Genomic DNA, 27,920 nt, shown 5'->3' on the forward strand with positions numbered 1-27,920 from the left:
GATGTCTTCCTTTGTAAGCGTTGAACAGTCCAGTTTGTCTGTATTAAAGCTATTTCTATCTCTGGATACTACAGGTATGTGTTCAACATTTATTGTCATAGCAACAGGTATATGATCAGTCATTGCTGCCCCATACAGAATGCTCATACACCCCAATGAGGCATGTGCATCAGCTGTACTAATACAGTGGTCCAGCCATGATGTGGTGTGCCAGGCCTCACTAATATAAGTATAACTATCTGTAGGTAAAAGCACTTTGCTTGACAATATTAAATTATTATCTTGACCGAGTGTAACTGTAGTGGAATGCTGGAACAAATGGCTAGTGATGCTTTAAAAGGGACCAATATTATTTTGGTTAAGAAAGAACTGCAGATGCTGGAAAAATCTAAGGTAGACAAAAATGTTGTAGAAATTGAGTGGGTGAGGCAGCATCTATGGAGCGAAGGAATAGATGACGTTTCGGACCGAGACCCTTCTTCAGACTGGTGGGGGGGATGGGAAGAAGAAAGGAAGAGGCGGAGACAGTAGGCTGTGAGAGAGCTGGGAAGGGGAGGGGAAGGAGGGAGAAAACAAGGACTACCTGAAATTGGAGGTCAATGTTCATACTGCTGGGGTATAAACTACCCAAGCGAAATATGAGGTGTTGCTCCTCCAAATATTATTTTGGTTCTATTCTGTTTGGCATCAACCCCACCCCCCTTTTAAAATAAAAATCTGCCTTTGTGTTTCATCTTATACTTAAAAGTATATAAAGAGGCCATGCCGATATCTGGGGAACGTACAGCAAGGAAATGGGCCCTTTCACCCCACATGGTCCATGCTGATCTAAGCAAATCAGCCCTATTTGCTCCTCCTAATTCTCTGCAATTTATCTCAACTTGATTTTTTTTTACTACAACAAGAGTAGCAATGTTACAAAATTTTGACATTTAAATAATCAAGTCTGCAATTTATCCCATCAGATAAAAGAACTTTGGATCTTGCCTCAAAAGCCTCTGGAGGGCTGGCGAGTAGCTAATGTGATTCCTTTTTTCAGAAGGTAAGTAGAAAGAAACCAGGACCTTATAAGCCAGTGAGCTTCATGTCCGTGGTAGGGAAGCTATCGGAGAGGATTGTATTTATTTCCATTTGGAGGAGAGTAGGTTAATTAGGGACGGTCGGCATGTCTTTGTACAGGGCAGATTGTGTCTTACTAACTTGATCGAATTTTTTGAGCAGGTGATAAAGGTGATTGATGAAGATTAAGACTCACTGGCTTAACAGTGACAGTTGTATGAATTCAGAATTGTCTTACTGATAGATCAGAAAGTTGTGGTGGAAGGACAATATTCAGTCTGGAGGTCTGTGAGCAACGGAGTTCTGCAGGGATCTCTATAGTTTGTGATATATATATATGATATGGACGTGAACATTGAATTGAACTGAATACTTTATAGTCATGTGACAAAGCACAGTGAAATTCTTTACTTACATACATACCCAAGGTATGCAAATAGTGGCCACATAAATAGCGCTGACAATGTTACAAGGTATCCGCACCAGGTCCCCCTTTGTTCTACGCCGCTCCCTATCCCCTTCCCCCACGGCGGTCCCCCCTCGCCGGGTCCTCCTTTGTTGTTCCCTCCCACCCGCAACAAGGTGCCCCCCTGTGTCCTCATCGACTGCCGTACCGCCGACCATGGGTTGGCTTGCGAGGCTCCACCGCTGCCGCAAGGTTCTGTCTGGCACGAGACTCCACCACCGCCACAGCCGAGAGACACCACGAGGCCCCACCGCTGGTCCCACCAAGATGCCACACCACCACCTCCCACAACACAGGCAGGCTTTGCCGCCCCGCTTCTCTGCTGCTTCCTGGGGGGCATCTCCAGCCTCACGGGAGGCACAGATGTGTGATTAGTAAGTTTAGAAACATAGAAACATAGAAAATAGGTGCAGGAGTAGGCCATTCGGACACCAAGATTTTTGCGGTCACAGACTGTGCGTAAGGTTGTCAAAGTATGCAACAGGATATAAATGAGTTACTAAAATGGGCAGAGAAATGGCAGATATAGTTTGAGCAAATGTGAGGTGTTGCATTTTGGGAGGTTGAATGTAAGGGGAATATATATAATTAATGGAATGACCCTTAACAGCATTGATGTACAGAGGAATCTTGGGGACTAGGTCCATATTTGCCTGAAAGTGGCAACACAAGTAGGTAGAGTGGTAATGAAGGCCTATGATACGCTTGCCTTCATTGATTGGGACACTGAGTTTTAGAGTCAGGATGTTATATTCCAGCTTTAAAGGACTTTGGTTAGGCCGGATTTGGAGAATTGAGTGCACTTCTGGAGCCCCATTACAAAGAATATGTGGAGGGTTTGGAAAGGTTGCAGAGGTTTACCAGAAATATACCTGGATTAGTTAATATTAACTACAGGGAGAGGTTGGTCAAATTTGGATTGTTTTCTCTGGTTTGCCAGAGATTGTGGAGAGACCTGATAGAAGTATAGAACTTAATGATAGGGTGGACCCTTTCCCAGAACGTTTTCCCAGGATGGAAATAACAAATACTAGTGGGCATACTTTTCAGATGAGAGGGGAAAAGTTTAAAGGAGGCAGGTTTTTTTACACAGGTGGCAAGTGCTTGTAATGTGGTGCCGGGGATGGTGATGGAAGCAGATACAATTATGGCATTGAAGAGACTTTTGGATAGGTACATGGATATGTAGGGATGGGAGGGATATAGATTATGTGTAGGCAACTAGGTGGATCTTGGCATTATGTTCAGTATAGACATTATGGGCCGAAGAGCCTGTTACTCTGCTGTACTGTTTTATGTTCTAGAATTTATCTTATAGAATTTTTCGAGGATGTAACTAGTAGAATGGATAAGGGAGAACCAGTGGATGTGTTATATCTGGACTTTCAGAAAGCTTTCGACAAGGTCCCACATAAGAGATTCGTATACAAACTTAAAGCACACGGTATTGGGGGTTCAGTATTGATGTGGATAGAGAACTGGCTGGCAGACAGGAAGCAAAGAGTAGGAGTAAACAGGTCCTTTTCAGAATGGCAGGCAGTGACTGGTGGGGTACCGCAAGGCTCAGTGCTGGGACCCCAGCTATTTACAATATATATTAATGATTTGGACGAGGGAATTGAATGCAACATCTCCAAGTTTGCGGATGACACGAAGCTGGGGGGCAGTGTTAGTTGTGAGGAGGATGCTAGGAGGCTGCAAGGTGACTTGGATAGGCTGGGTGAGTGGGCAAATGCATGGCAGATGCAGTATATTGTGGATAAATGTGAGATTATCCACTTTGGTGGCAAAAACAGGAAAGTAGACTAATATCTGAATGGTGGCCGATTAGGAAAAGGGGAGATGCAACGAGACCTGGGTGTCATGGTACACCAGTCATTGAAAGTAGGCAGGTACACAAAATTGCTGGAGAAATTCAGCGGGTGCGGCAGCATCTATGGAGCGAAGGAAATAGGTAACGTTTCGGGCCGAAACCCTTCTTCAGACTGATTGAAAGTAGGCATGCAGGTGTGTAGCAGGCAGTGAAGAAAGCGAATGGTATGTTAGCATTCATAGCAAAAGGATTTGAGTATAGGAGCAGGGAGGTTCTACTGCAGTTGTACAGGGTCTTGGTGAGACCACACCTGGAGTATTGCGTACAGTTTTGGTCTCCTAACCTGAGGAAAGGCATTCTTGCCATAGAGGAAATACAGAGAAGGTTCACCAGACTGATTCCTGGGATGTCAGGACTTTCATATGAAATAAGACTGGATAGACTCGGCTTGTACTCGCTAGAATTTAGAAGATTGAGGGGCGATCTTATAGAAACTAGCAGAAGCAGGCTAGATGCAGGAGATTGTTCCCGATGTTGGGAAAGTCCAGAAAAAGGGGTCACAGTTTAAGGATAAGGGGGAAATCGTTTAGGACCGAGATGAGAAAAACATTTTTTACACAGAGTGGTGAATCTCTGGAATTCTCTGCCACAGAAGGTAGTTGAGGCCAGTTCATTAGCTGTATTTAAGAGGGAGATAGATGTGGCCCTTGTGGCTAAAGGGATCGGGGGTATGGAGAGAATGCAGGTACAGGATACTGAGTTGGATGATCAGCCATGATCATATTGAATGGCGGTGCAGGCTCGAAGGGCCTAATGGCCTACTCCTGCACCTATTTTCTATGTTCTAGATTCCAGCCTTAAGTAAAACAGCATGGGGAAAATAATCCTGGTGTATAAATCATTTTACTTACAATTTCTGCATCAAGTACTATGGTGCCCAGCTTACATTCTGTCCTTTCCCAATTTGATACCTTGTGTCATCCTAGAATTTGTTTTCTAAGATGTTATCGCATCCAGTATAGCTTGCTGCAATATGCAACCTATCAGTTCTTTAAATATATTTGACTTTGTTGTTCCATACTTGGAATTCTTGGATGTTCAGTTATTATATTGTTATTTCTAAGAAAGGGATCAGAATTGTAATCTAACTTCACTGACTACCATCCTCATGTCTGTGTTGGAGCTTTGTTTAGCTGTACTGGAATTATATTGCTGGACAGAGACCCAATATTACAATTGTCCATAGCCGTCACAGTGCAGAACTACTGAATGGTCTTTCAGCAAGTTCGGGTACTGTCTAGTTCACCTCTAACCCATTGTTGACATTGGACTTTGTCTCTGGAACTGATGCTCAACAATGCTGAGAACTATATTTTGCACACTTTGCTCTATCTTGAGTTTGACCTGATCATATTTATGCATAGTATTATCTAATCTGATTGGATAGATTTTATAAGATATTACAGCTTCAGCATGCAGATAGAAACAAGCACAGGTTTTCAGTACACACTGTTGCCAGTGTGGGTCTTTATTTCACGAAGTACACTGCGCATACTCACACATATTCACGAGGCTGATAAGATATTGAATATATCACGGCACAAATCATACCATTAGTACTCAGTACTTAAAGTCACCATTACTATTATATGCACTACAGATTTAGATTTAGATTTAGAGAGTTAGATTTAGCTCTTAGGGCTAAAGGAATCAAGGGATATGGGGAGAAGGCAGGAACGAGGTACTGATTTTAAATGATCAGCCATGATCATATTGAATGGCAGTGCTGGCTTGAAGGGCCGAATGGCCTACTCCTGCACATATTTTTCTATGTTTCTATGATAGCACACAAAACAAACTTTTTCACTGTATGTGATAATAATAAATCTAACCTAAACTCCAGAGAAATATTGATGCTAGTAAAGAATTGCAGTGAGGATGACTGGGGCCATGGATTCTCAGTATACTACAAATTTGGAATTCATAATTAATAAGTATTGTAGAGCAGTACGAGTACATATACATTATATTTAAATAAATGTCATTGTTTAAAAATATCAGCTAGAGGCATTGCAGATAGCAACAGAAAAGCATTCAGAATTAGAGAATTAACATAATTTGATTCATCGTTACAATGTACTATGGGCAACATTCAGAACGAAGATAGACACACACTTTCAGTCTAAAGAAGGGTCCCGACCCGAAAGGTCACCTAACCTTTTTCTCCAGAGATGTTGCCTGACCCGCTGAGTTATTCCAGCACTATCTTTGATATAAACCAGCATCTGCAGTTCTTTGTTTCTACATTCAGAACAGCTTTCCTGATGGTAAAAATTTCCAAACAAAAACTATTTTCTACATGTGGAAATTTAATTTCTGTTTCATCAGTGCAAATATTTGTAATTAGAATACAGTGTTTTCATCAGACTCAGCAGTCAAAGATTGGTACTGTAGCAGATTTGTTTCGCTAAATTGTGGCTGGACAGGGTTTTGCTTTTCAAGCAGTGACACTACAGTACCTACTGTTGTATTTGGATCCAGGAATGTCACGAGTGGCAAATTAATATTTATTTCCTGATAAATACGATTTTGCACCGTCATACTCAGCATGGAATCAAGGCCAAAGCTGGACAGGTAAGTTTCTTTTGTGAACTTTGTAGGATCAGCATCGCTGACTTCACTCAACAATGCAATGATATACTGCTCAGGGATCATTGCTGAATTAGTGGATAAAACTTGCTTTGGACTAATATGTGCTTTATTGATTTCATGTTCCACAAGTGAACCAATTCGTGCTTTGATTGCAGGGTGCTGAAAAATTACATTATGGTATAAAGTGGAGAAATTAAATTTACAGATAGCTCGCTGCGGATTGTTTAGTTCAAGGGCTTTCTCAAGACATATTTTAACTTGCGAAATTTCCAAAGTCATTATTCCATTTGATTCCAGAAATCTTTGGATATCAACCTTGTTGAGTAATAGTCCAAGATTGAGTGCACCCCAGTTTATAGACTGCCCTGCTAGTCCGTGATTTCTCCTGTAATGCATAAAGAAATCAAGAAAAGAGTTTGCTGCAGAGTAGTTTGCTTGGGAAGTACTCCCAAGGAATGATGCAATTGACGAGTAGCACACAAAATAGTCCAATTGGAAGGATTTTGTTATATTGTGAAGATTCAGAACTCCTGCAATTTTGGGAGCTAAAACCTTATCAAATAAGGACCTATTTAGACTTTGAAGAAGGGCATCGTGTAATACAACGGCACTGTGAAACACTCCTTTAATTGGAATCTTTGGGAAGGAGTAACAAAACTGATTGATTGCCAACTCAACATTTGACTGTTTTGAGATGTCACAGGGAACACTGACTACAGTTGTCCCAAACTGGTTCAAAATATTTTTGAATTCTTCTTTCTTCTCGGTACATGGGGAGCTTCTTGACAGAATAATGACAACTCCTCCACCATGTTCAGCAATAAAATGTACTGTCTGCAAGCCAAGCCCTGAAAGTCCCCCTGTAACTATATAAGCAGCATCTCTACTAAATAGTTGTTTTTGACAGTTGTACACTGGTATCTCTGAAATCTTACTATTTAATGCATTTGCATTCAGATCCACAACTGAGACAGCTTCACTAGTGAGGTAGGACTCTTTCCTACATTCATCCATATCAGACATCAGTGAGTGAAAGTTAATCCTTGGAAAATCATGCTGCTTGCTCTTTAAGCGCAATGATTTCATCCACTTGTAAATACTGTCTGCCGATGTTTTAAGATACCACGTTTTAAGTATGTTGGCTACCTGCAAAAAGTGAATTTGAACATTATCCTTTTCGTAACCAAGCATGTTCTGAGAAATTTCAAATACTTGGCTGTTATCAACGAGAACAATAACATGCTTAGCAGAACAATTGTTAACAATCTTCTTGATGAGGCTTGTTTTAATGGGTGGCAGGAAAAGCAATGCATCAGAACTAAGAAAAGCTTGTGGAAAGTCATTAAGCTCTGATTGAACCTGTACTTTCCAGCCCACTGAAGTAGCTGCTAGGGACAGCACTTTTCTGAAGCAAGATTCTGGTGCCGAGGAATGAATTGCCAAATATTTGTGATGTTTAACTCGAGGCAAAATGTTACAGAGTATTTCCCAGGCAATTGTAAAGTATGAAACGCAGGGCGTTTGCTTCAGTAGTGGAATGTTGCTGCTTTTGAAACACACAGATGCAGGGAGACTGACGGTCGAATGTGCAGCAACAGGATAGCATACAACAACATGATCTCCTACTTTACAGGTTTTTACACCATTGCTAACTGATGTGATTGTACCACTGAAGTCTACAGTAATTAGCTCATGTCCTTGAGTGTTGGTTGTGTTCCAATACAGTGTCTGTCCAAATTTCACAGCAGAGACACTGATTGGAAAGTAATCTGAAGAATGAATGCACATTGCATCGATTTTAACATGCACTGTTTGGTTTGTAGGTTCATTCAATCTTCTTTCTTGTGGCTTTGCATGGAAATCTACAACTTTGTAGGGATTCATTGTCTGGAAAATAATATCTCCACAACCAGAATAAGGTGCCATGTTGTGAATACCGTTGGAACTTATATTGGCTGCTCGTCTGACTCGTGAAATATGGATCTTTCCGAATTGAATCATTACTTCAGGGTAATTATGAGGCAGGCGGATTGTGTGAGCTAATGCTGCAATATCCATCTCACTGGTAGAGCCAATGTCAATCAGCTGAAGAGAAACCTGTTGAAGCTCTAGAAGACATGATCTGGTCATTCCCCACAAGGCAAAACCTGCAGTGATTTGATCCACTACTTTGTCTGATGTCCGAAAGGTGACTATTCTGACAGATTTTGAGGATTTTCCCCCTTGAACCAGTAGCAGGATTTGTCGATAAACCTCACAGCAGCTGCTGATGTAATTCACCACTACTTCGCTATTATGGCCAGTTAGGTTTTTCATTCCCCATAAGAACAACACTTCATCAAAGTAGGTCAAATCTGTCACATTGTGCTGTCGTAGAATCTGTGTAACTTCTCTGTCCATCAAGGTGGATGGATCCTGATAAGGAATATATGAGGACTGCCTATGCAAGTGCCTTTGCAGAACTTCGGCAACTCCAACGTTATCTGCAAATACCAATGCTTTAGGTGCAGAAGGACTACCTTTGGCAAGGTTGTCAATTTCCTCCCAAGTATTTTCAAAGGAGAAATTATTGAATTCTGTAGAATTGTCTTGATCAAGAAACATAATTCTGACATTTTTTAACTCTGCAATGACTATGCCCTTTGTATCTGTAAATGCCCCAGAGACCTCAAAATATTCTGCAGTATTTTTACAAATCCTTACGTATATCATAATTTCCTGTTGCATTGGTTGACATACTACCAAACTCCCGATGGAAGTTGGGAACCCTGGTCTCGGGTTTGACATTTGCATTGCCAGAACAGCACACATTTGCATGTAGTAATCTAAAATAACTGGATGAATGCAGTATTCATGCATCTGCATTACAAGTTCATCTGGTACCTTGACATATGTTGTAGCTTCCTTGAGTTCATGTGAATAGAACACTTCTCTGAGGTTTCTGAAGACTGAAGTATACTGGAAGCCCAAAGATGCGATTTTTTCATAGATAACTTCTGCCTTTATCCTTTCATTGGCTCTTTGCAAAACATGTTCAAGGGAAAGAATATTTTCTTCCACAATGCATTCCATATTTTGACAAACCTCTCCTTTTGCATAAGAAACAGTTGCTGCCATAACAGTAAATTCAGTTATTTTATCTTTACTGTTAATTTTGACCTTTAGTTCAGTCGAGTTTGGCTGCACAATGCAAGGATTCAAGAAAGTAATATTCATTTGGCAGAACCCGAGAGGTACCTTTGGTTTAATGCTTGCCAAGGCAGATGCTAATGCAAGTTCAACATGCATAGAGCCAGGTAATATAGGCACTTCATTATTTTTGTGCTCCAGCAGGTATGGCGCGGTTGTTAGTGTCAGGTTGTAATTGTACTCCTTGCCATCTTTGTTTGAACTGCTAAGAAGGGGATGCGTTACAGATGATGCATTCTCATTACCTTGCCTAAAATCTTCAAAATTGATGTTAAGCTGAGTGTGGTCAAACTTATAACACGGACACAATGTTGGAATACCCTTGTGTTCTCTGAAGATGTTTTGCCAATTAGGATTGTAACCCATTTCAAACACCCCTGATAAAACTGAAAGCATAGTTTCATAATCTCTTTCTGGCTGCATTGCAGGGAAAACCTGAGTCTCATTTCCTACAATTTCTTTAATGTACCTTTGTAAGGCCCTTCTTGGTCCAATTTCAATAAACACTGCATTTTTAACCTCTGCAACAGCGGTTCTAACAGCTTGTTCAAAAAGAACAGGATTTTCAATATTTCTTGACCAATACGTCCCTGTCACACAATCATTTCCTGAAACCAATTGTCCAGTGACAGTGGAAATTACTTTAATTTTTGTTTCATGTTTCTGTAATTTACCAATCCTCTCTTCCACTTTGTTTAGGATAGGTTCCATCAAGTGACTATGATATGCTGCAGGCACATCCAAAATGTGAAGGAATACATTTTTATCTCCAAATGAACTGTGCAAATCTGTGCGCAATTTGTCAATAGCATTATCGTCACCTGAAACTGTACATGATGTGGGACTATTGAATGCAGCAATGCAGAGTCTCCCTGAATATGAATCGAGTTTGTCTGACACTTTTGACACAGGTAAATTACTAACTACCAGCATTTTTCCCCCTGTTACTGTTGATTGCAATGCACTTCTGTGGTAAAGCACCTTGACAGCATCTTGGAGTGAAAGTATCCCAGCACAATATACAGCAGCAACTTCCCCAACTGAGTGGCCAATGATAATGTCAGGCTGAATTCCCCAGAACTTCAACAGATTCACTACTGCTACCTGAATGACAAAAAGCAGTGGCTGTGCTATGTCTGGTTTTGTAAGGTTATCGCAGTCATTCTCAATTAAATTTATTAAGTTGATGTCTGTGTATTGTTGGAGTATTTTTTCTATCTCCTCAATCTGTGTTCTGAACCTTGGTTCTATTTGTAAAAGTTGTTTGCACATTCCATGATATAAAACACCATTACCACAAAACACAAATATCACGTTTACATCAGACTTGATCTGAGCAACTTCAGTATCTGCAGCTGATCTAAGCTGCTGTTGAAGATGCTCAAGGGAAGAAGCTTTAAATGCTTTCCTGTATCTGTAATGCTTATGGCTTCTCCTACAAGCAGATGTAAATGCCAGATTCTGGAGAATTAGGTCTTCACTTTCCCTTATTTGGTTGCTTGTGTCCTTTATCATCATTCTAACTGAATTCTGGGAGGCAGCAGAAAGCACAAATATTTCTAGTGGTTTTTGTACAGAGTTAGGAACAGATTCTCGCTTCAACTGCCTTATGACCACATGAGCATTTGTCCCTCCAAATCCAAATGAGTTGATTCCTGCCATCTTCTCTTTCTCCCCGTTTTCTTCCCAGTTCTTCACAGCAGTTGGAATATGTAGATTCAAAGCTTTTGCATTGATGCTTGAGTTCTCCTCTGAGTAGTGGAGGGATGGTACAATTTTTCCATGATGCATCATGAGGAGAACTTTAATTAATCCTGCAACTCCCGCAGCTGACTCCGTGTGGCCAATGTTTCCTTTGACAGAGCCCATTGTAAGTGGAGGGACATCTGAATGCCTAGGTTGCGCAATAACATTTGATATGCTCGCTGCTTCAGTCGGATCACCAGCTGGTGTTCCGGTTCCATGGGCCTCCATGTACTGAATCTGTGATGGGTCAACATTTCTGGGATAAATACTTCTCAATAACTCTTCTTGCTGCTTCTGGGAAGGTCTGGTGATGGGCTTGACTGCTCTTCCATCTTGATTAATTGCACTACAGACTATTACACCCCAAATATGGTCATGATCTTTCTGAGCCTGTGGATAGGATTAATGAATATATTAATGGTAAAGAAAGTTTAAATCATTTTTTTTTTTAAGTTTGAAAATAGATACTGATATTTAATTGAATTTTCTTGATGCGAGAACAATACATGATAAATATGCTTCACCTTTGCTAGTGGTTTGAGCAGCAAAACTCCACAACCTTCTCCTCTGCCGTATCCATTGGCTTTGATGGAAAATGGCTTGCTTATTCCATCTGGAGATATCATTTGTGCCTTGCTCAGAGCCACGTTGATTCTTGGTTCAATGATGCAGCTCGCTCCCCCGCAAATTGCCATCTCACAATCACCTGAGAGACAAAAGGCAACTTTGAACAAAGTCTGCGAGTACCAAATTATAGCCGAATAAAACTTCAGGCCAAATAATTGGGGATTTTTAAGGCGGAGATGAACAGATTCTTGATTAGTGAGGGTGTCACGGGGAGTTATGGGGGAAAAGGCAGGAGAATGGGGTCGAGAGGGAAAGACAGATCAGCCATGATTGAGATGTGGAGTAGACTCGTTGGTACCTCAAGAGCAACAGAGTTGTCTTCCATCACAGTATGTAAACTCACAACCTGGCATGTTGTTCAATCTGTCATCATGTTAATGCTAGGTTACTAATTGTGATTAATTAACAGTGTGGAACAGCAAGCCAGAAAATAATACCAGGACCTCCTAAAAGTGAGGTGCCAATTCAAAGTGAGGAAGCAATTTAATAATAATCCATTCATACCACACAGCAGAATCAGCATTCTTCAGATGGAGCTAACTAATCCCATAACCAACAGACCAGATCAAATTAAAACAATCAAGCAAAGAAGAGGAAGAGACTCCATTAACATCCTCACCCTTAATGATGATACACAGGTACAAATGGTCCGCACACAATGGACCTGTCATTTTTACCTCAGTTTTGGTTTCTCCTCTACCATAGTTGGTAGGTATCTCAACCATCTCAGTTTAATCTCCTATATCTCTGCTCTCACCATATGTGCTCTCACCCACAGCATAGGATGCTCTATGTTCTAGTTCTATACCACCACAGCGTCCATAGCCCACAATATTTAATAGATTACCTCCCTGGCATCTCTTCCCCAACAGTCCCCTTTCAGCGTAACAAAGGTTCCATGTCCTCCACAACTCCTTCATTCACTCTTACATATCCACCAATATCCACTTCCCTGACCATGGCAGCTTCTTATGCAGGTGATGCTAAATGGCCTTTTACCATTTCTCATCTCATTGTCCAGGGACCAGACATTCCTTCTTAGTAAAGCAGCAATTCACTTGTACCCTTTCTAGTTTAGTATACTGCACTTTGTGTGCATAATAAGATATCTTCTGCAAAATATAAAACAAACATGGCATTGACACAGTGTTAGGTAAACTGTTGGAACTGAAGGCAGATAAACCCCCAAGGCCTGATGTTCTGCATCCCAGTAGTCAAGGACCCAATGTAACTTCACTTTTTGAGAAAGGAGGGAGAGAGAAAATGGGGAATTATAGACCAGTTAGCCTTATATCAGTAGTGTCCTTATATCTGTTGATTATTAAAATGTTATAGTAGTGCATTTGGAAAGCAGTGACAGGATTGGACAAATTCAGCATGGATTTATGAAGGGGAAATCATGACTGACTAATCTTCTGGAATTTTTTGAGGATGTAACAAGTAGAATGGATAAGGGAGAGCCAGTGGATGTGGTGTATCTGGACTTTCAAAACGCCTTTGACAAGGTCCCACACAAGATTTGCAATGTGCAGAATTAGAGCACAGTATTGGGGGTAGGAGGTTGACATGGATAGACAACTGGTTGGCAGACTGGAAGCAAAGAGTAGGGATTAACAGGTCCTTTCCAGAATGGCAGGTGGTGATTAGTGGGGTGCCGCAAGGCTCGGTGCTGGTACCCCAGTATTTACAATATATATTAACGATTTAGACGAGGGAATTAAATGTGACCTCCAAGTTTGCGGATTACACAAAGCTGGGTGGCAGTGTGAGCTGCGATGAGGATGCTATGAGGATACAGGGTGACTTGGATAGGTTGGGTGAGTGGGCAGATGCATGGCAGATGCAGTATAATGTGGATAAATGTGAGGTCATCCACTTTGGTGTCAAGAACAAGAAGGCAGATTATTATCTGAATGCTGTCAGATTAGGAAAAGGTGAGAATCAACATGACCTTGGTGTCCTTGTACATCAGTTACTGAAAGTAGTAGGCCCCCCTCGGTCACGACTGACCATGGGTGATGCATCCTAGTTTGCAGGTGATGTATGGTCGGATGCAAGCCTGGGCGATGTCATATGGGGGACAGGCTGTTGCCCATGCAGCACGTCCCCCCCTCTCCACATCGCCGATCGATCCAAAGGAACAGCAGGGCCATTACAGTTTGACACCAGCACCGTCGCAGGAGCTGCCAGAGCGAGGTTGTAGACAACGACAAACTGCCTTAGGGGCAGTTCTCACTGAAAGTAAGCATGCAGGTACAGCAGGCAGTGAACAAAGCAAATGTTGGCCTTCATAACAAGAAGATTTGAGTATAGGAGCATGGAGGTCCTACTACAGTTGTACAGGGTCCTTGTAAAGGTATCACGGGATATGGGGAGAAAGCAGGAATGGGTTGCTGATTTTGGATGATCAGCCATAATCATATTGAATGGCGGTGCTGTTTCAAATGGCCGTATGGCCGGGTCCTCCACCTATTCTTCTATGTTTCTAAGCATGTAAGACATTCAAACTTTTCCCAGGGTGAACTAGAGAGCATAGCCTTAAGGTCAGAGAGGAAATGTTTAAAAGAGATATGAGGGGAGTGGTAGGAGTGCTGGTGGAAGCAGATACAATAGCAGTGTATAAAGAGGCTTTTAGAAATACATTTGGATATGCATGAAATGGAAATATATGGATTGCATCCACACCGAGGAGATTAGTTTAGCATCATGTTCGGCACAGATATTAAGGATCAATGACCTGTTCTTCTGCTGTACAGTTTATTGTTCTATAAACTCGGGTTGCTTGACTAATTTGTAGAAAAACGTTGTTAAGTTCACAACCAAGATCATGAGCTTTCAGTTGTCTAACTAATTTTCTATCCCACTCACACTTTAGCTTTTTTTCTGATTTTGATCTCATACACTGCTCCAAAGAATCTCAATGTACACTTGAAATACAACCCTTCTTTTTTCTGACTAAAGATATGTTCTTCAGGGTGCAGCAGTGACTTCAACAATTTCATACAACCAGTCTTTCTACTGGGAATCAGAGCATGACAGGTTTAAGTGAAATGGAACTAAAACTGAAGTTTCAGTAAAATGAAGTTTCAGTTTCATTTCACTCGAAATCCAAGGAACTAATTTTACAGTCACAGAGCAAGCAGAAATCATAATTCTGTTTCTCTCTCTAGGATGCTGCCTGGTCTCTTTCTGGAGAATCAAGCACTGGGGAATCCTTTTCACATTTGGCTGCACTTAAATTAATCCCACTCTACATTTGCCACATAGCAATCATTGCTTCTAATAAGTGGGTCCACCACAGATCCAATCTCATCCCGACCCACAAATAAAGAACCACAATGACACTTTGGTAAAAAGTGGAGAACTCTCCATATATCCGAAAACAGAACTCAATGGTAAAATTCACTACATTCGCCAATGTGCCAACCTTTGGACCTCCGAGGAACCCAGCACAAAGTTTATGATCCACTGGGCAGCGGTGTGCCTTGCCCTCCTGAATGTCTGAGGGATATTTTTTTTTTTTTTTTTTCTTCGGTATTCACCAAGGAGAAGGATATTGAATTATGTGAGGTAAGGGAAACTAGTAGAGTAGCTATGGATACTATGAGGTTCAAAGTAAAAGAAGTACTGACACTTTTGAAAAATATAAAAGTGGATAAGTCTCCAGGTCCTGACAGGATATTCCCTAGGACATTGAGGGAAGTAAATGTAGAAATAGCCGGGGCTATGACAGAAATATTTCAGATGTCATTAGAAACGGGAATAGTCCCCGAGGATTGGCGTACTGCGCATGTTGTTCCATTGTTTAAAAAGGGTTCTAAGAGTAAACCTAGCAATTATAGACCTGGTAGTTTGACTTCAGTGGTGGGCAAATTAATGGAAAAGATACTTAGAGATAATATATATAAGCATCTGGATAAACAGGGTCTGATTAGGAACAGTCAACATGGATTTGTGCCTGGAAGGTCATGTTTGACTAATCTTCTTGAATGTTTTGAAGAGGTTACTAGGGAAATTGACGAGGGTAAAGCAGTGGATGTTGTCTATATGGACTTTAGTAAGGCCTTTGACAAGGTTCCTCATGGAAGGTTGGTTAAAAAGGTTCAACTGTTGTGTATACATGCAGGAATAGCAAGATGGATTGAACAGTGACTGAATGGGAGAAGCCAGAGGGTAATGGTGGATGGCTGTTTATCGGGTTGGAGGCAGGTGACTAGTGGGGTGCCTCAAGGATCTGCCTTTGTTGTTTGTCATGTACATCAATGATCTGGATGAAGGTGTGGTAAATTGGATTAGTAAGTATGCAGATGATACCAAGATAGGGGGTGTTGTGGATAATGAAGAGGATTTCCAAAGTCTACAGAGTGATTTAGGCCATTTGGAAAAATGGGCTGAAAAATGGCAGATGGAGTTTAATGCTGATAAATGTGACACCTTGGCAGGACAAATCAAAATAGGACGTACATGCTAAATGGTAGGGAATTGAAGAATACAGTTGAACAGAGGGATCTGGGAATAACCGTGCATAGTTCCTTGAAGGTGGAATCTCATATAGATAGGGTGGTAAAGAAAGCTTTTGGTATGCTAGCCTTTATAAATCAGAGCATTGAGCATAGAAGCTGGGATGTAATGTTAAAATTGTACAAGGCATTGGTGAGACCAAATCTGGAGTATGGTGTACAATTTTGGTTGCCCAATTATAGGAAGGATGTCAACAAAATAGAGAGAGTACAGAGGAGATTTACTAGAATGCTGCCTGGGATTCAACAACTAAGTTACAGAGATAGGTTGAATAAGTTAGGTCTTTATTCTCTGGAGCGCAGAAGGTTAAGGGGGCAACTTGATAGAGGTCTTTAAAATGATGAGAGGGATAGACAGAGTTGATATGGACTCGCTTTTCCCTTTGAGAATAGGGAAGATTCAAACAAGAGGACATGACTTCAGAATTAAGGGACAGAAGTTTAGGGGTAACATGAGGTGGAACTTCTTTACTCAGAGAGTGGTAGCGGTGTGGAATGAGCTTCCAGTGGAGGTGCTGGAGGCAGGTTCGATGGTATCATTTAAAAATTAATTGGATAGGCATATGGATGAGAAGGGAATGGAGGGTTATAGTATGAGTGCAGGCAGGTGGGACTAAGGGAAAATAATTGTTCGGCACGGACTTGTAGGGCCGAGATGGCCTGTTTCCGTGCTGTAATTGTTATATGGTTATATGGTTACGTGATTTACATGCCTAACACTAGACTGTTCAAGCAGGCCAGTTCTACCGTGGACTTGATTTCTAATTGCGATTTGCACTAACGCGCGGCCTTGTTTTTGCACTTTTGTTTTCTTTTCACCGTGTTGAATAATTTATGCTTTGTGTGTTGTCTCAGTCTATGTGCCTGTGATGCCACCGCAAGCAAGATTTTCATGGTGCCTATACTTCATTGTGCGCGTGCATTTGAAAATAAAATTGACTTGATTTTGATTTATTCAAAGAAAAACAATGTGCTCTTCTGGCGACATGGCCAACATTCATCATACAATCACCTCCAAAACAATTGAGCGGTTTACTTATTTACTATTTACTACTTACAGGACTTGGCAGTGCTAAATTGGCTAAAAAGCTATTTGCTTTAAATTAAAATTATTGGTTTTGCAGCACTTAGGGATCATGTGAAGATCCTCATAACTACAGATAAATGTACTTATGTTTTGACAGTGAACCTGTAGAAATTGCTGATGAAGTCCTCCTAGCTGATCAGCTCATGGGTCCTGCGCATTGAAACACAGTCAGAAATGGGCTGGAGGTCAGGTGCTCTTACATCCCTCCTCCTGCTCTGCCACTCAGGTTACCACTGTATGTGCACAACCAGCCCAAACTGGGAAACCAAATGCTTTAAGACCGAGATGAGAAAAACATTTTTCACAGAGAGTGGTGAATCTCTGGAACTCTCTGCCATAGAAGGTAGTTGAGGCCAGTTCATTGGCTATATTTAAGAGGGAGTTAGATGTGGCCCTTGTGGCTAAAGGGATCAGGTGGTATGGAGAGAAGGCAGGTACAGGATACTGAGTTGGATGATCAGCCATGATCATATTGAATGGCGGTGCAGGTTCAAAGGGCCGAATGGCCTACTCCTGCACCTATTTTCTATGTTTCTATGTTTCAGCTTTATGCCACAGATGGCAGGCAGATGTATTTGAATGAGGTCATTAACTATGATTGAAAGAAAAAGTAGTGGTAACTGGTTTGTTTCCTTAGTATATTTATTTTAAGGTATTTTAAGTATATACGGCAATTTAAAAATAAATTTTACTCTCGCTGATTATTTTAATGTATTTCAACTATTATTAAATAGCTCTGACTGTCAAATGGGTTTTAAATTATTTCAAGGACCTTTTACAGATCTCTGCCTCACGTGACTGCCTCAGCACCTCACCAGACTCAGGGCAGCAGCCTCCAGATGAGCTTAGGTCAAGTGTAGGAAGGATCGGCAGATGCTGGCTTACACCAAAGATAGACACAAAATGCTGGATTAACTCAGCGGGACAGGCAGCATCTCTGGAGAAAAGGAATGGGTGACGTTTCGGGTCAAGACCCTTCTTCGAACCCCTGTCTCTACACTAAACGTCACCCATTCTGTCTCTCCAGAGATGTTGCCTGTCCAGCTGAGTTACTCCAGCATTTCATATCTAAGCTTAGGTCAACATAGCTGCAGATAAGCCAGGGAAATTCAGGAAAGCAAACATGGGAGATTTCTGGAAATTCTGCTCTATAGGATCATTACAATCAATCTCCACGGTTTACTCACACTAACATTAATAGATTTACAGCATTGTTGTTGGTTTTCTTATCTATAATATGTGCCCAAAAAAGGTCAGTGTATCTGAAATAAATACTGAAAAACAGGGCATGTATGAAATATTTATTATCTCTCAGAGCAAATTTACTTTCTGGTAAATTTTAATGTTTATTTCCTACTTCCAAAGATCACTATATACTGATCCCATTATCTCTCTAAAGCAGGTACGTGCCGTGAATAATTACTCAAGGTAGGCAGTCAGTCGGCTTTTAACTTTACTTAAACCGCACATGCGCAGATTGTTCTCTCCGTAAAAATACAAAATAAAAATAAAAACAGTAACAATTCAATTTGTCCAAGGCTTCCAAGTCTCCTTAATTCTTATTTACTGCATGGGTGGGGGGGGGGGGGGGGGGGGGGGTGAAGGGTGACGGCAGGGGGCGGGGGGGAGGGGGGGGGGGGGGGGGGGGGTGAGAGGTGGTGGATGGTGTGAAAAACTGGAGCACAGGGATAAGTTGAATCAGTTGTCATCTTATTGAATGACAAGACTTGTTCAAGGGAACAATTGGGGGGAGAGTTCCTTTCACAGCGTGTGGAGAGTCAGTGCCAGGGGTAAAGTTGCGGGGAGGGCAGGAGCATTGAGAAAGAAGGGGTCAGGAATAATGCCAGTAACTCACTCACTCTCCGCTGCTGCGGTGCTCCGAACGTGGAGCGACCGCATTTAAGCCGGGGAGGGAAGCAGCTCGGGTGGCTGCGAGTGGCCGCCGGGACCCGACAGCAGAACTGGCCGCCACTTCAGCGCCTTCTGCCGGCCCACTCACCTCTGGCAGTGCTCTCTGTCTGAATACCTCTCACCTGCTGCTCGCCGGCCTCGCTCATATCAGCCGCTTCCCGCAAATCGCAAATCCTTAAATTCCCACAGCTGAGTAAACTCAATTGCGCTGTCGGTATTTAAGGATTTGCGGGAAGCGGATGACATGAGCAAGACCAACGAGCGGCAGGAGAGAGGTTTTTAGACGGAGAACTGCCAGAGGTGAGCGGGGGCCGGCAGAAGGTGCTGAGGTGGCGGCCGGTTCCGCTGTCCGGCCCAGTGGCTGCTTCTCCCCCCCGGCTTCAATGCTGTGGCATTGCATGCCTCCGTGCAAGGATCGTCGCAAGTGGCATGATCCCGACCCCCTCCTTCACAACACTCCTGCCCTCCCCACAAATTTACCCCAAATGCTGTGAAAGGAAAGGCACGGAGAATTATGCCTACCCAAGAGATCGATCTCTTAGATAGGCATAATTCTCTCACGCCTTTACTATTTATATTTAGTAATTACCATTTTTAAATTTTAGTCAGGGTAGGCAGTGCCTACCTTGCCCAACCTGATGGCTCTAAAGGACTGGCTCATGAAGTAAGTAACTTACGAGACTTACCATGTTGACCAATACATTATCTGGGTTCAAAGTCCCATGCACGTAAACATTTATTTTTCACCCAATACTTCCTTAGTCACAATAGTTTAGATTCTTGAAAATACATAATCATGAAGCATTTGGAAGCAAAAATCAAGTTAAATGTAAAAGGGCTGCCAACTTGGTTTCACCCATTTGCACGATCTTATAGTATTTATTTTTTCCACGGGTGGACATCATATGACATTTAGTTTGTTGTAAAAAGAGCTGATACATGCTTTATTTAATTTGTGAATAATAAGTAACAGTGTTTACTGTCAATAAAAAATATTTCCTGTACCTTGCTTGATGGCTTGAGCAGCATAATGTAAAGCCACAAGTGATGAAGAACATGCTGTATCAATAGCCAATGATGGTCCAGTAAGGTTGAAAGCAAAAGAAATCCTGTTTGCTGCTATACTCATTGCTGATCCTGTCCCATTATAATGGGTGATATTTTTGGCAAAGTTATTTGAAATCCCCTCGTAATCACGATTCATGAGTCCTAAAACGTGAAGGCAAGGATAAAGTGTCATATAGTGATGATGAGTATATTACATCTGTATAGGTTAAACAATGTATTACATTGTGTAGAAATTAGAGCCTTCATTTGACATTACTACCCAAGCTACTCCAAACACTTCCTCCTGATCATTCTCTCAAAATCCTATTCCCCTTCCAGTCCTATTTCCATTTGCATTTACCACAGGAAAATTCACTATAATTTATAATTGAAATTTCAGTTTCCCATCAGCCATTATTTACTCTCAAACATATGCAGTTTATGAAATGGATTTTGTGTTTAAAATGTTAGTGGAGTTCACTGTTTGAACACGCAAATCACACGGCAATTTGCTGTGAATGCATTTGCGCAATTAGATCTGTAAATCAAGATGGCCTCCAAATGCTACATAAAACAAATTCTATGATATATAATAACTAAGTCTCCCACAAGAGGTTGGTCCTAAACTCATCTTTGTAGATGACCATTTAATGCAATAATAATTCTTAATATTTCCCAAATAATCTTACTGAAATGTCACACCTCAAACTTCTATGCCCGAGGGGAAAAAGTAACAGTCTACCCAGCCTCTCCTTATAGCTCAAGCCCTCCAGTCCTCATAAAATCTTTTCAGCACCCTTTCCAGCTCAATGTCATCCTTCTTGTATCTGAGTGACCAGAACTGCACACAATGGGGTCTCACCAACAACTTGTACTATTATAACATGATGCTCCAACTCTTGTACTCAATCCCCTGACCCATTAAACCAAGTGTGTCCAAAATGTCTTCTTTCCTTCCTTTCTAATCATGTCGGCACTTTCAGGGAACTCAGTACCTGAACCTCTTGGTTTCTCTGTTCTACATATTCCAGGGCCCTGCCATTTACTCTGTAAATCCAGCCTTGGTTTACTTCACCAACATGCAACACCTCCCACTTGTCTGAGTTAAATTCCATTTACCATTTCTTAACACACTTCCTCAATTATTCTCGATCCTGTTATAATCTTAGATTCACTGACCACTACATCACCAGTTTTGTTGTCATCTGCAAAACTAACCATGTTAACAACATTGTCATTCAAACCTCCTAATACATCACATTTTTCCTACATTTCTTAGCTTCCAGGACCTACTTCACAGTAAATACACATTGGAAATATTCATTTAACCCTCACCCATCTCTAATGACCCCACAGTGATCATTTAAAGGGACCTATTTTCTGCTTGTTTAGCCTTTTGATCTTAACATATTTGGAGAAGCTACCCTGTGTCCTGTTTTATACTCCACTCATTTCTTAAGTGTACTTGTATATCTTTTATACTTCTCATGAGATGTACTTGATCTTTGCTGCCTACTATACCAGACATACATCTCCTTCATTTTCTGGACCAGTGCCTCAATACATCTCATCACCCTGGGTTCCCTACTCCTGCCAGAATTGCTTTTAACTCTGTCAGGAACATGCTGTCCTTGAACTTTCCGTATTTCACTTTTAAAAGCATCCCACTTGCAGATGTCCCTTTATCTGCCTCTTGCAATCAACAAGACCCTGTCGAATGCTTTGAAAATTTGCCTTGGGAAATTTAGGATTTTAATTTGTGGACTCAACCATAGATAGGGTGGTCACATCGTCTTCCCATGGGAGGATTATCAAAAATAAAATGGCATTGACTTAAGCTGAAAGGTAGAAGTTTTAGAGTGGAACTGAGGCAATACAGAAGAGAGTCAAGAAAAGGAACGATGCCAGAGAAGGTGGTGGAATCAGATACAATTATTACACTCAAGATGCGTTTAGACAAACATTTAAATAGACAAGGCATAGAATTCAAACCCAATGTGTTGTAAATGGGATTACAGTAGATTCCACCAAGGATCTAAAACACGACTGGCTATCTACCGGCATACACTACAGTTCTCCAACTGGGCACTGAGATCTACCCTGGCTGCGATGTGCCGGCACCAGCAGGACCTCGCATTGACTCTCCCGAAACTTTGGGTCTCACTCACCCAGACCTGCAACGGACCCCAACTCCGGAAGATCCACCTCTTCAATCAACGACTCCTGGACCACCTTAACTCCACCAAGGACCTAATAAATTGGGGAATCTGCATCCTGGTGGCATGCACATTGAATTCTCCCAATTCTGTTAGCCCTTGCTGTCTCCTCCCCTTCCTATCTCTCCCTCAGCCCTCGAGCTCCTCCTCCTCCTTTTTTCTCTCTTCTCCCCCCCCCCAGAAATAAACATTGCCTATTTCCTTTGCTCCATAGATGCTGCTGTACCCGCTGAGTTTCTCCAGCTTTTTTGTGTACCTACAGTAGATGGGTATATAGTTTGGCTAAGACATGGTAGACCAAACGGCCTGTTTCTGTGCTGGATAATACTCTTTGACTCCATGACTTCCCATAAACATTGAAGGAAATCTAGGATTCCTTGTCCAAAAGACAATGGTTGTAAAGTGAATTTACTCAGTCAAAGGTGGGTGAATGCTCCTTTCAATAACATCATGAAACAGTTTTGGGGTCCAAGTAACCAGGTCTGATATGCATGTTCTAGCAATATCTACTCACCAATGAAAACACCCGTTTTACTCCCACTGATTTCTTCCATAGGAATTCCTGCATTTTCAAACACTTTGTATGAGCACTCCAACAGAAGTTTATGTTGTGGGTCCATACTATTGGCTTCAATTTCTCTTATGTCAAAGAGGTTGTGATCAAATTCATTAAACCTGTTAATTAAAAAAATAAATAAAGTTTGTGTTAACCGCCAGCGAGTGCTCCAGTGTGATCACATATTCATGGGCTGAGAATTCATCTGAAGAACCTTAGAAATAAAAGTCATTATGGTCACTTCATAACTAATCTTCTGTTGAATTATTGGATTGACAGTTTGGATTATCTGGAAAACTTTCACAGAAATTTAGCAAAAATGTAAACTGCATTATGTCAAAGAGCAATGAAAATCAATTAAAGATAGACTGCATCATTTTAAGCAGAATGCAAAATCGGATATATTTGATTTATTGTTCATTTATGATAGGGATAAAACAAAGTTAAATTTGTTACTAGTACAGTTATATCATTAACTTTGCCAATTTAACCTGTTTGTACCAACTGTGTTGGCCACTTTCACACCGAGCCCTGACCAGCTAACTTCAACCTCTGACAAATGGTTAAAATCTTTGCCCTCTTAATAGCATCGCGATGATGATCTGCAGATTTAATTCCGAGTTCAACTAGACCTCAAGATTAAACAGTACATTGCTCTTTACTGATTTATAATTATTGATATTTATCATTCAATTTGTCATGTTGTTAAATGTTTTACAGGTCATTACCCTTCGATTAAACTTGCTCGTTTTGTGATCATTTTCCCTGCTTTGTTGCCATCAGTGTTATACCAGAATGTCGTATCGAACCGATTTGGTGGAATGTCAACCACACAGTTCCTTCCCTGAAGAAGAACTTTCCAGAAATTATCAATGCCTTCGCCTGGAAAATAAGAGAAAATCATTTGGATATTAACTGTCTTTACCCTTGTATTTCAGTTATTTGTCTGTGAGGAGATAACGTTTCATGGACCAGGCCAGTCTCCTGTGTAGTGTCAATATTCTGCATCTATGCAATAAGAATTAGCAACAGTTTCTGATGCTTCAATGTGACTGTTTCTCTGATGTCTGGAGGGAATTGCCAACAGTTCTGAGTGGAGACACATGAGACTAGATGGTGCAATCTTGAGCAAAACACAAAGTGCTGGAGTAACCCAGCGGGCAGGCAGCATCCGTGGATGGAATGAACAGATGATGTCTTAGCTGGGACACATCTTAAGACTAAATGTGGCATGAGGGAGAAAGCTGAAAAACAGCGGTGGGAACAGGACAAAGTCGGGTCAGTGATAAGTGGGCACAGATGTGGGAGGTTATAGTGAAAGCTTGTGATCAAATTAATTAAAGCTGTTAATTTCTTTTTGACAAGTAAAATTTGTATTAGCAGCAGGCAAGTATTTTCTGGGGTGCTTACGTGTTTGTGTATTGTAACTTTTTCTGAAGAGCCCTGGAAATAAAAGTCACAGCAAACGGTAGAGTTATAGAGTCAGAGCATAAAAACAGGCTCTTCGGCCTAACTTACCCATACCAACCAACACGTTCCATCTGCACTAGCCACATCTACCTGCATTTGGCCCATATCCTTCTAAACCTGTCCTATCCATGTACCTGTCTAATTGTTTCTTAAATGTTGCAATGGTGCCTCCCTCAACTGCCTCCTCTAGCATCTCCTTCTATATACCCACCACCCTTTGTGTAAAAAAGTTACCCCTCAAAAGCCTTTAAACCTTTTCCCATTCACCTTAAGCCTATGTCCTCCGCTTCTCGATTCCCTGCTCTTGGCAATAGACTGTACATCTACCCTATCTATCCTCTCATGATTTTATACACCTCTATAAGATCACCCCTCATCCTCCTGCGCTCCAAGGAATAGAGTCCCAGCCTGCTCAACCTCTCCCGATAGGTCTCACCTTCGAGTACTGGCAACATCCTTGTAAACCTTCTCTGTTCCCTTTCCAACTTGACAACATATTTCCTGTAACATGGTGCCCGGAACTGAACACAATACTCTAAATGCAGCCTCTCCAATGTCTTATATAACTGCAACATGACTTCACAACTTCTATACTCAATACTCTGACTGATGAAGGCCAATATACCAAAAGCATTTTTGACCACCCTATCTACCCATGTCATCACCTTCAAGGAACTATGTACCCAAACTCCTAGATCCCTCTGCTCTACAACACTCCCCTAAGCCAAACCATTCACTTTGTAAAGTCCTGCACTTGTTAGAATTTCCAAAATGCAACACCTCACATTCCTCTGTATTCAATTCCATCAACCATTCCTCAGCCCACCTGGCTAACCGATCAAGATCCTGCTGCGATTTTTGAAATCCATTTTCACTATCTACAGTACCACCCACTGTTGTATCATCTGCAAATTTGCTAATCTTGCCATGTACGTTTTTATCCAAATCATTGATATAGATGACAAACAGTAATTGGCCCAGCACCAAACTTTGAGGTACACCACTAGTCAGAGGCTCCAGTTAAAGAAGCAACCTTCCACTATTACCCACTGCTTCCTTCCACAAAGGCAATTCTCTATCCATTTAGCTATCTCTCCTTGGATCCCATGCAATCTAACCTTCCAGAGCAGCCTACCATGTGGAACTGTCTGGTTCTCCTGCTGAATGCAGGGTATCTAGGACATGAAACCTCCCGCTCCATTTACTCAGTCGTTTTGTGGGTCTGCCCGCACGATGCCTTTACTGTGCAAAGCTCAAGCTATGCACAGATCTCCATCATTCTGAATTGTGGATAGACACAACGTGCTAGAATAACTCAGCAGGTCAGGCAGCATCTCTGGAAGAAAAGGATAGGCGATGTTTTGAGTCGGGACCCCTCTTCAAACTACCAGGCTGAAGAAGGGTCCTGGCCCGAAACATCATCCATCTTTTTTCTCCAGAGATACTGCCTGGCCCGCTGAGTTACTCCAGCACTTTGTGCCTATTTTTGGTATAAACCAGCATCTGCAGTTCTCTTTCTACATTTTGAATTGTGGTTTTTCTTGCCAGTAACTCAACCAGACACACCCAGTACTTGATATGACTGGGTGTCTTGCTGCTAATGGTAGGTTCTGCTTCAATAACTCTGACAAATAGCAAGGCATTGTTGACCCTGTCAGAACTCAAAGGGCCTTTGATCTTAGAGTTGCAGCCTGACCTGCTGTGTATTATGCGGCATATTTCCAGCATCCACAGTTGGTATGATTTTCATGAGGATAATCATGTTTTTCAAAGAACGTCTGAGTACTTGCTGCCAGAAGGCATCAGAAGCCACTTGATAAGGCTAATCCTCATCAATGTTACCTTAATTTCCCTCCTGCTTCACAAATATTGATGTATCCTTGAATCCAAAATATGAGAATACATCGGCATTTTTTGATCCTGTATGACCAGCACAAAATAAGTGCGCATTTTCTATTTTCCATAATAAGACTGCAGCTGATTGAACCAACTATTCTTTGCTGCAAGCAGGTTTCTTTATTCCTCTCTTTCTGGTATAGTCTTAATTGGAGGGACTCAATTGGAAGAAAATGAGACTATCTTCTTTGCACTCACCAAAAAATTATCAAACTGAGATAAATCTATTTAGGAAGATGGTTTCCCCACCATCTTAAGATTGTAAATGGGTGGCCAAATACCTTCACCTCTGTGCCATGGCTAATGAGATGGGTTTTAAAGGCCTAGCATGTAATGTTATCCCGAAACACAGTGGGGTCAGGCAGGCTGCTGCTGTCTTGGCATTGATCCACCAGCTAATGTGCCAATCTAAGCAGATTCTGAAAATACTGAGAACAAGTATTTTTCTCTGGAAGTGGATATGCAAATGATTTTTTTTTAATTCCCTGGAAACCCCAGTAAAACCTAAAGACCCACCCATCAAGGAGAAGACACTAGTTATTTAAATCCATGAATTCAATAAAACTAACTTTGGTCAACTATAACATCTTCAGTATTCTACCCATGAAAGTCGATGCCCAACATATATAATAGTGTATAAAGAGAAAACTATCTGGTGCTTTGATTTTAACTGGCCTTGCTTTAATTGTATTATACACAGCCATAAGAATCACCAGTGTTCTTAAAGACATGAGAAATGGGCTGGGGGTTCTGCAGACTGACCAAACTAAGGGGACAGAAAATTGGCTGCGCCCATTATAGGAACATCATTGACCTTCGAGAACTTTTTCAATTTTCTGAGCGCTGGAAAAATCAGCCATAATTTGTCAATCATATTCAGTAATGTTGCTGAAAGATTAGTTTTCCTTCGATATTTTCCTTACCTCCAGGAAAGTTACACCCTATTCCGATAATAGCGATATCTTCACCGTTTTTTTCCATTTTCCACCTTTTGAACCTATTGCTCAAATGAGAATAAAACAAAATTATCGTTTTTTGAGATATTTGCTTGACAGATTCCATGAGCACTCTTGTTTTTGTAGAATCATCTTATGCAGCAAAAAAATTACGTAATCTTTCTTTGAAATACTGGTGAAGAGTACGGACAATTGTTACAGGATGCTCTGAAACAAAGCTGAAGTGACTGTTACCATGCTGTTTCCTGTTATTGCTCTGACTCTAAACTCCTTATCGTAATCATTGTCTGTAAGAACTCAGATTCAGATTCAGATTCAGATTCAATTTTAATTGTCATGGTCAGTGTACAGTACAGAGACAACGAAATGCATTTAGCATCTCCCTTGAAGAGCGACATAGCAAACGATCTAATCTAACCTTAACCACAGGCAGCCACTGAATTTATATTTATAGAATACAACCCCACCTGATTATGTCTGTGATCTGTCAACTCCTCCATTAAGGTGAGAAAATAGATTGTTCTATCCTTTATTAATGAATATAGATGAAGATCTCAGCCGGGTAGGTTCAACAGTTATAGGAGCAGAATTAGGCCATTCAGCCCAATCATCTTTCCCTCTCAACACCATTCTCCTTCTTTCTCCCCATAACCCCTGATACCCATAATAATCAAGAATCTGTCAATCTAGCATGCAACTAAAGCTTTTC

At 41.3% G+C, this 27,920-nt stretch overlaps 1 protein-coding gene across 1 annotated transcript; it reads right to left on the bottom strand.

The window, feature by feature from the left end:
- Positions 1 to 1,769: 1,769 nt before the first annotated feature.
- On the bottom strand, positions 1,770 to 27,875 carry LOC129707156 (uncharacterized). Its single transcript, XM_055651945.1, has 5 exons — positions 27,179 to 27,875; positions 22,848 to 23,771; positions 20,076 to 20,279; positions 11,450 to 11,631; positions 1,770 to 11,315 (listed from the first exon to the last, which is right to left on the bottom strand). Exons 2-5 carry the CDS (start codon positions 22,951 to 22,953, stop codon positions 5,742 to 5,744), a joined length of 6,066 nt encoding a protein of 2,021 aa, XP_055507920.1. The 5' UTR covers positions 22,954 to 23,771; positions 27,179 to 27,875; the 3' UTR covers positions 1,770 to 5,741.
- Between the last annotated feature and the right edge of the window lie 45 nt (positions 27,876 to 27,920).

The sequence above is a fragment of the Leucoraja erinacea genome, chromosome 2 (genome assembly GCF_028641065.1).
Source record: "Leucoraja erinacea ecotype New England chromosome 2, Leri_hhj_1, whole genome shotgun sequence".
Lineage (NCBI taxonomy): Eukaryota > Metazoa > Chordata > Chondrichthyes > Rajiformes > Rajidae > Leucoraja > Leucoraja erinaceus.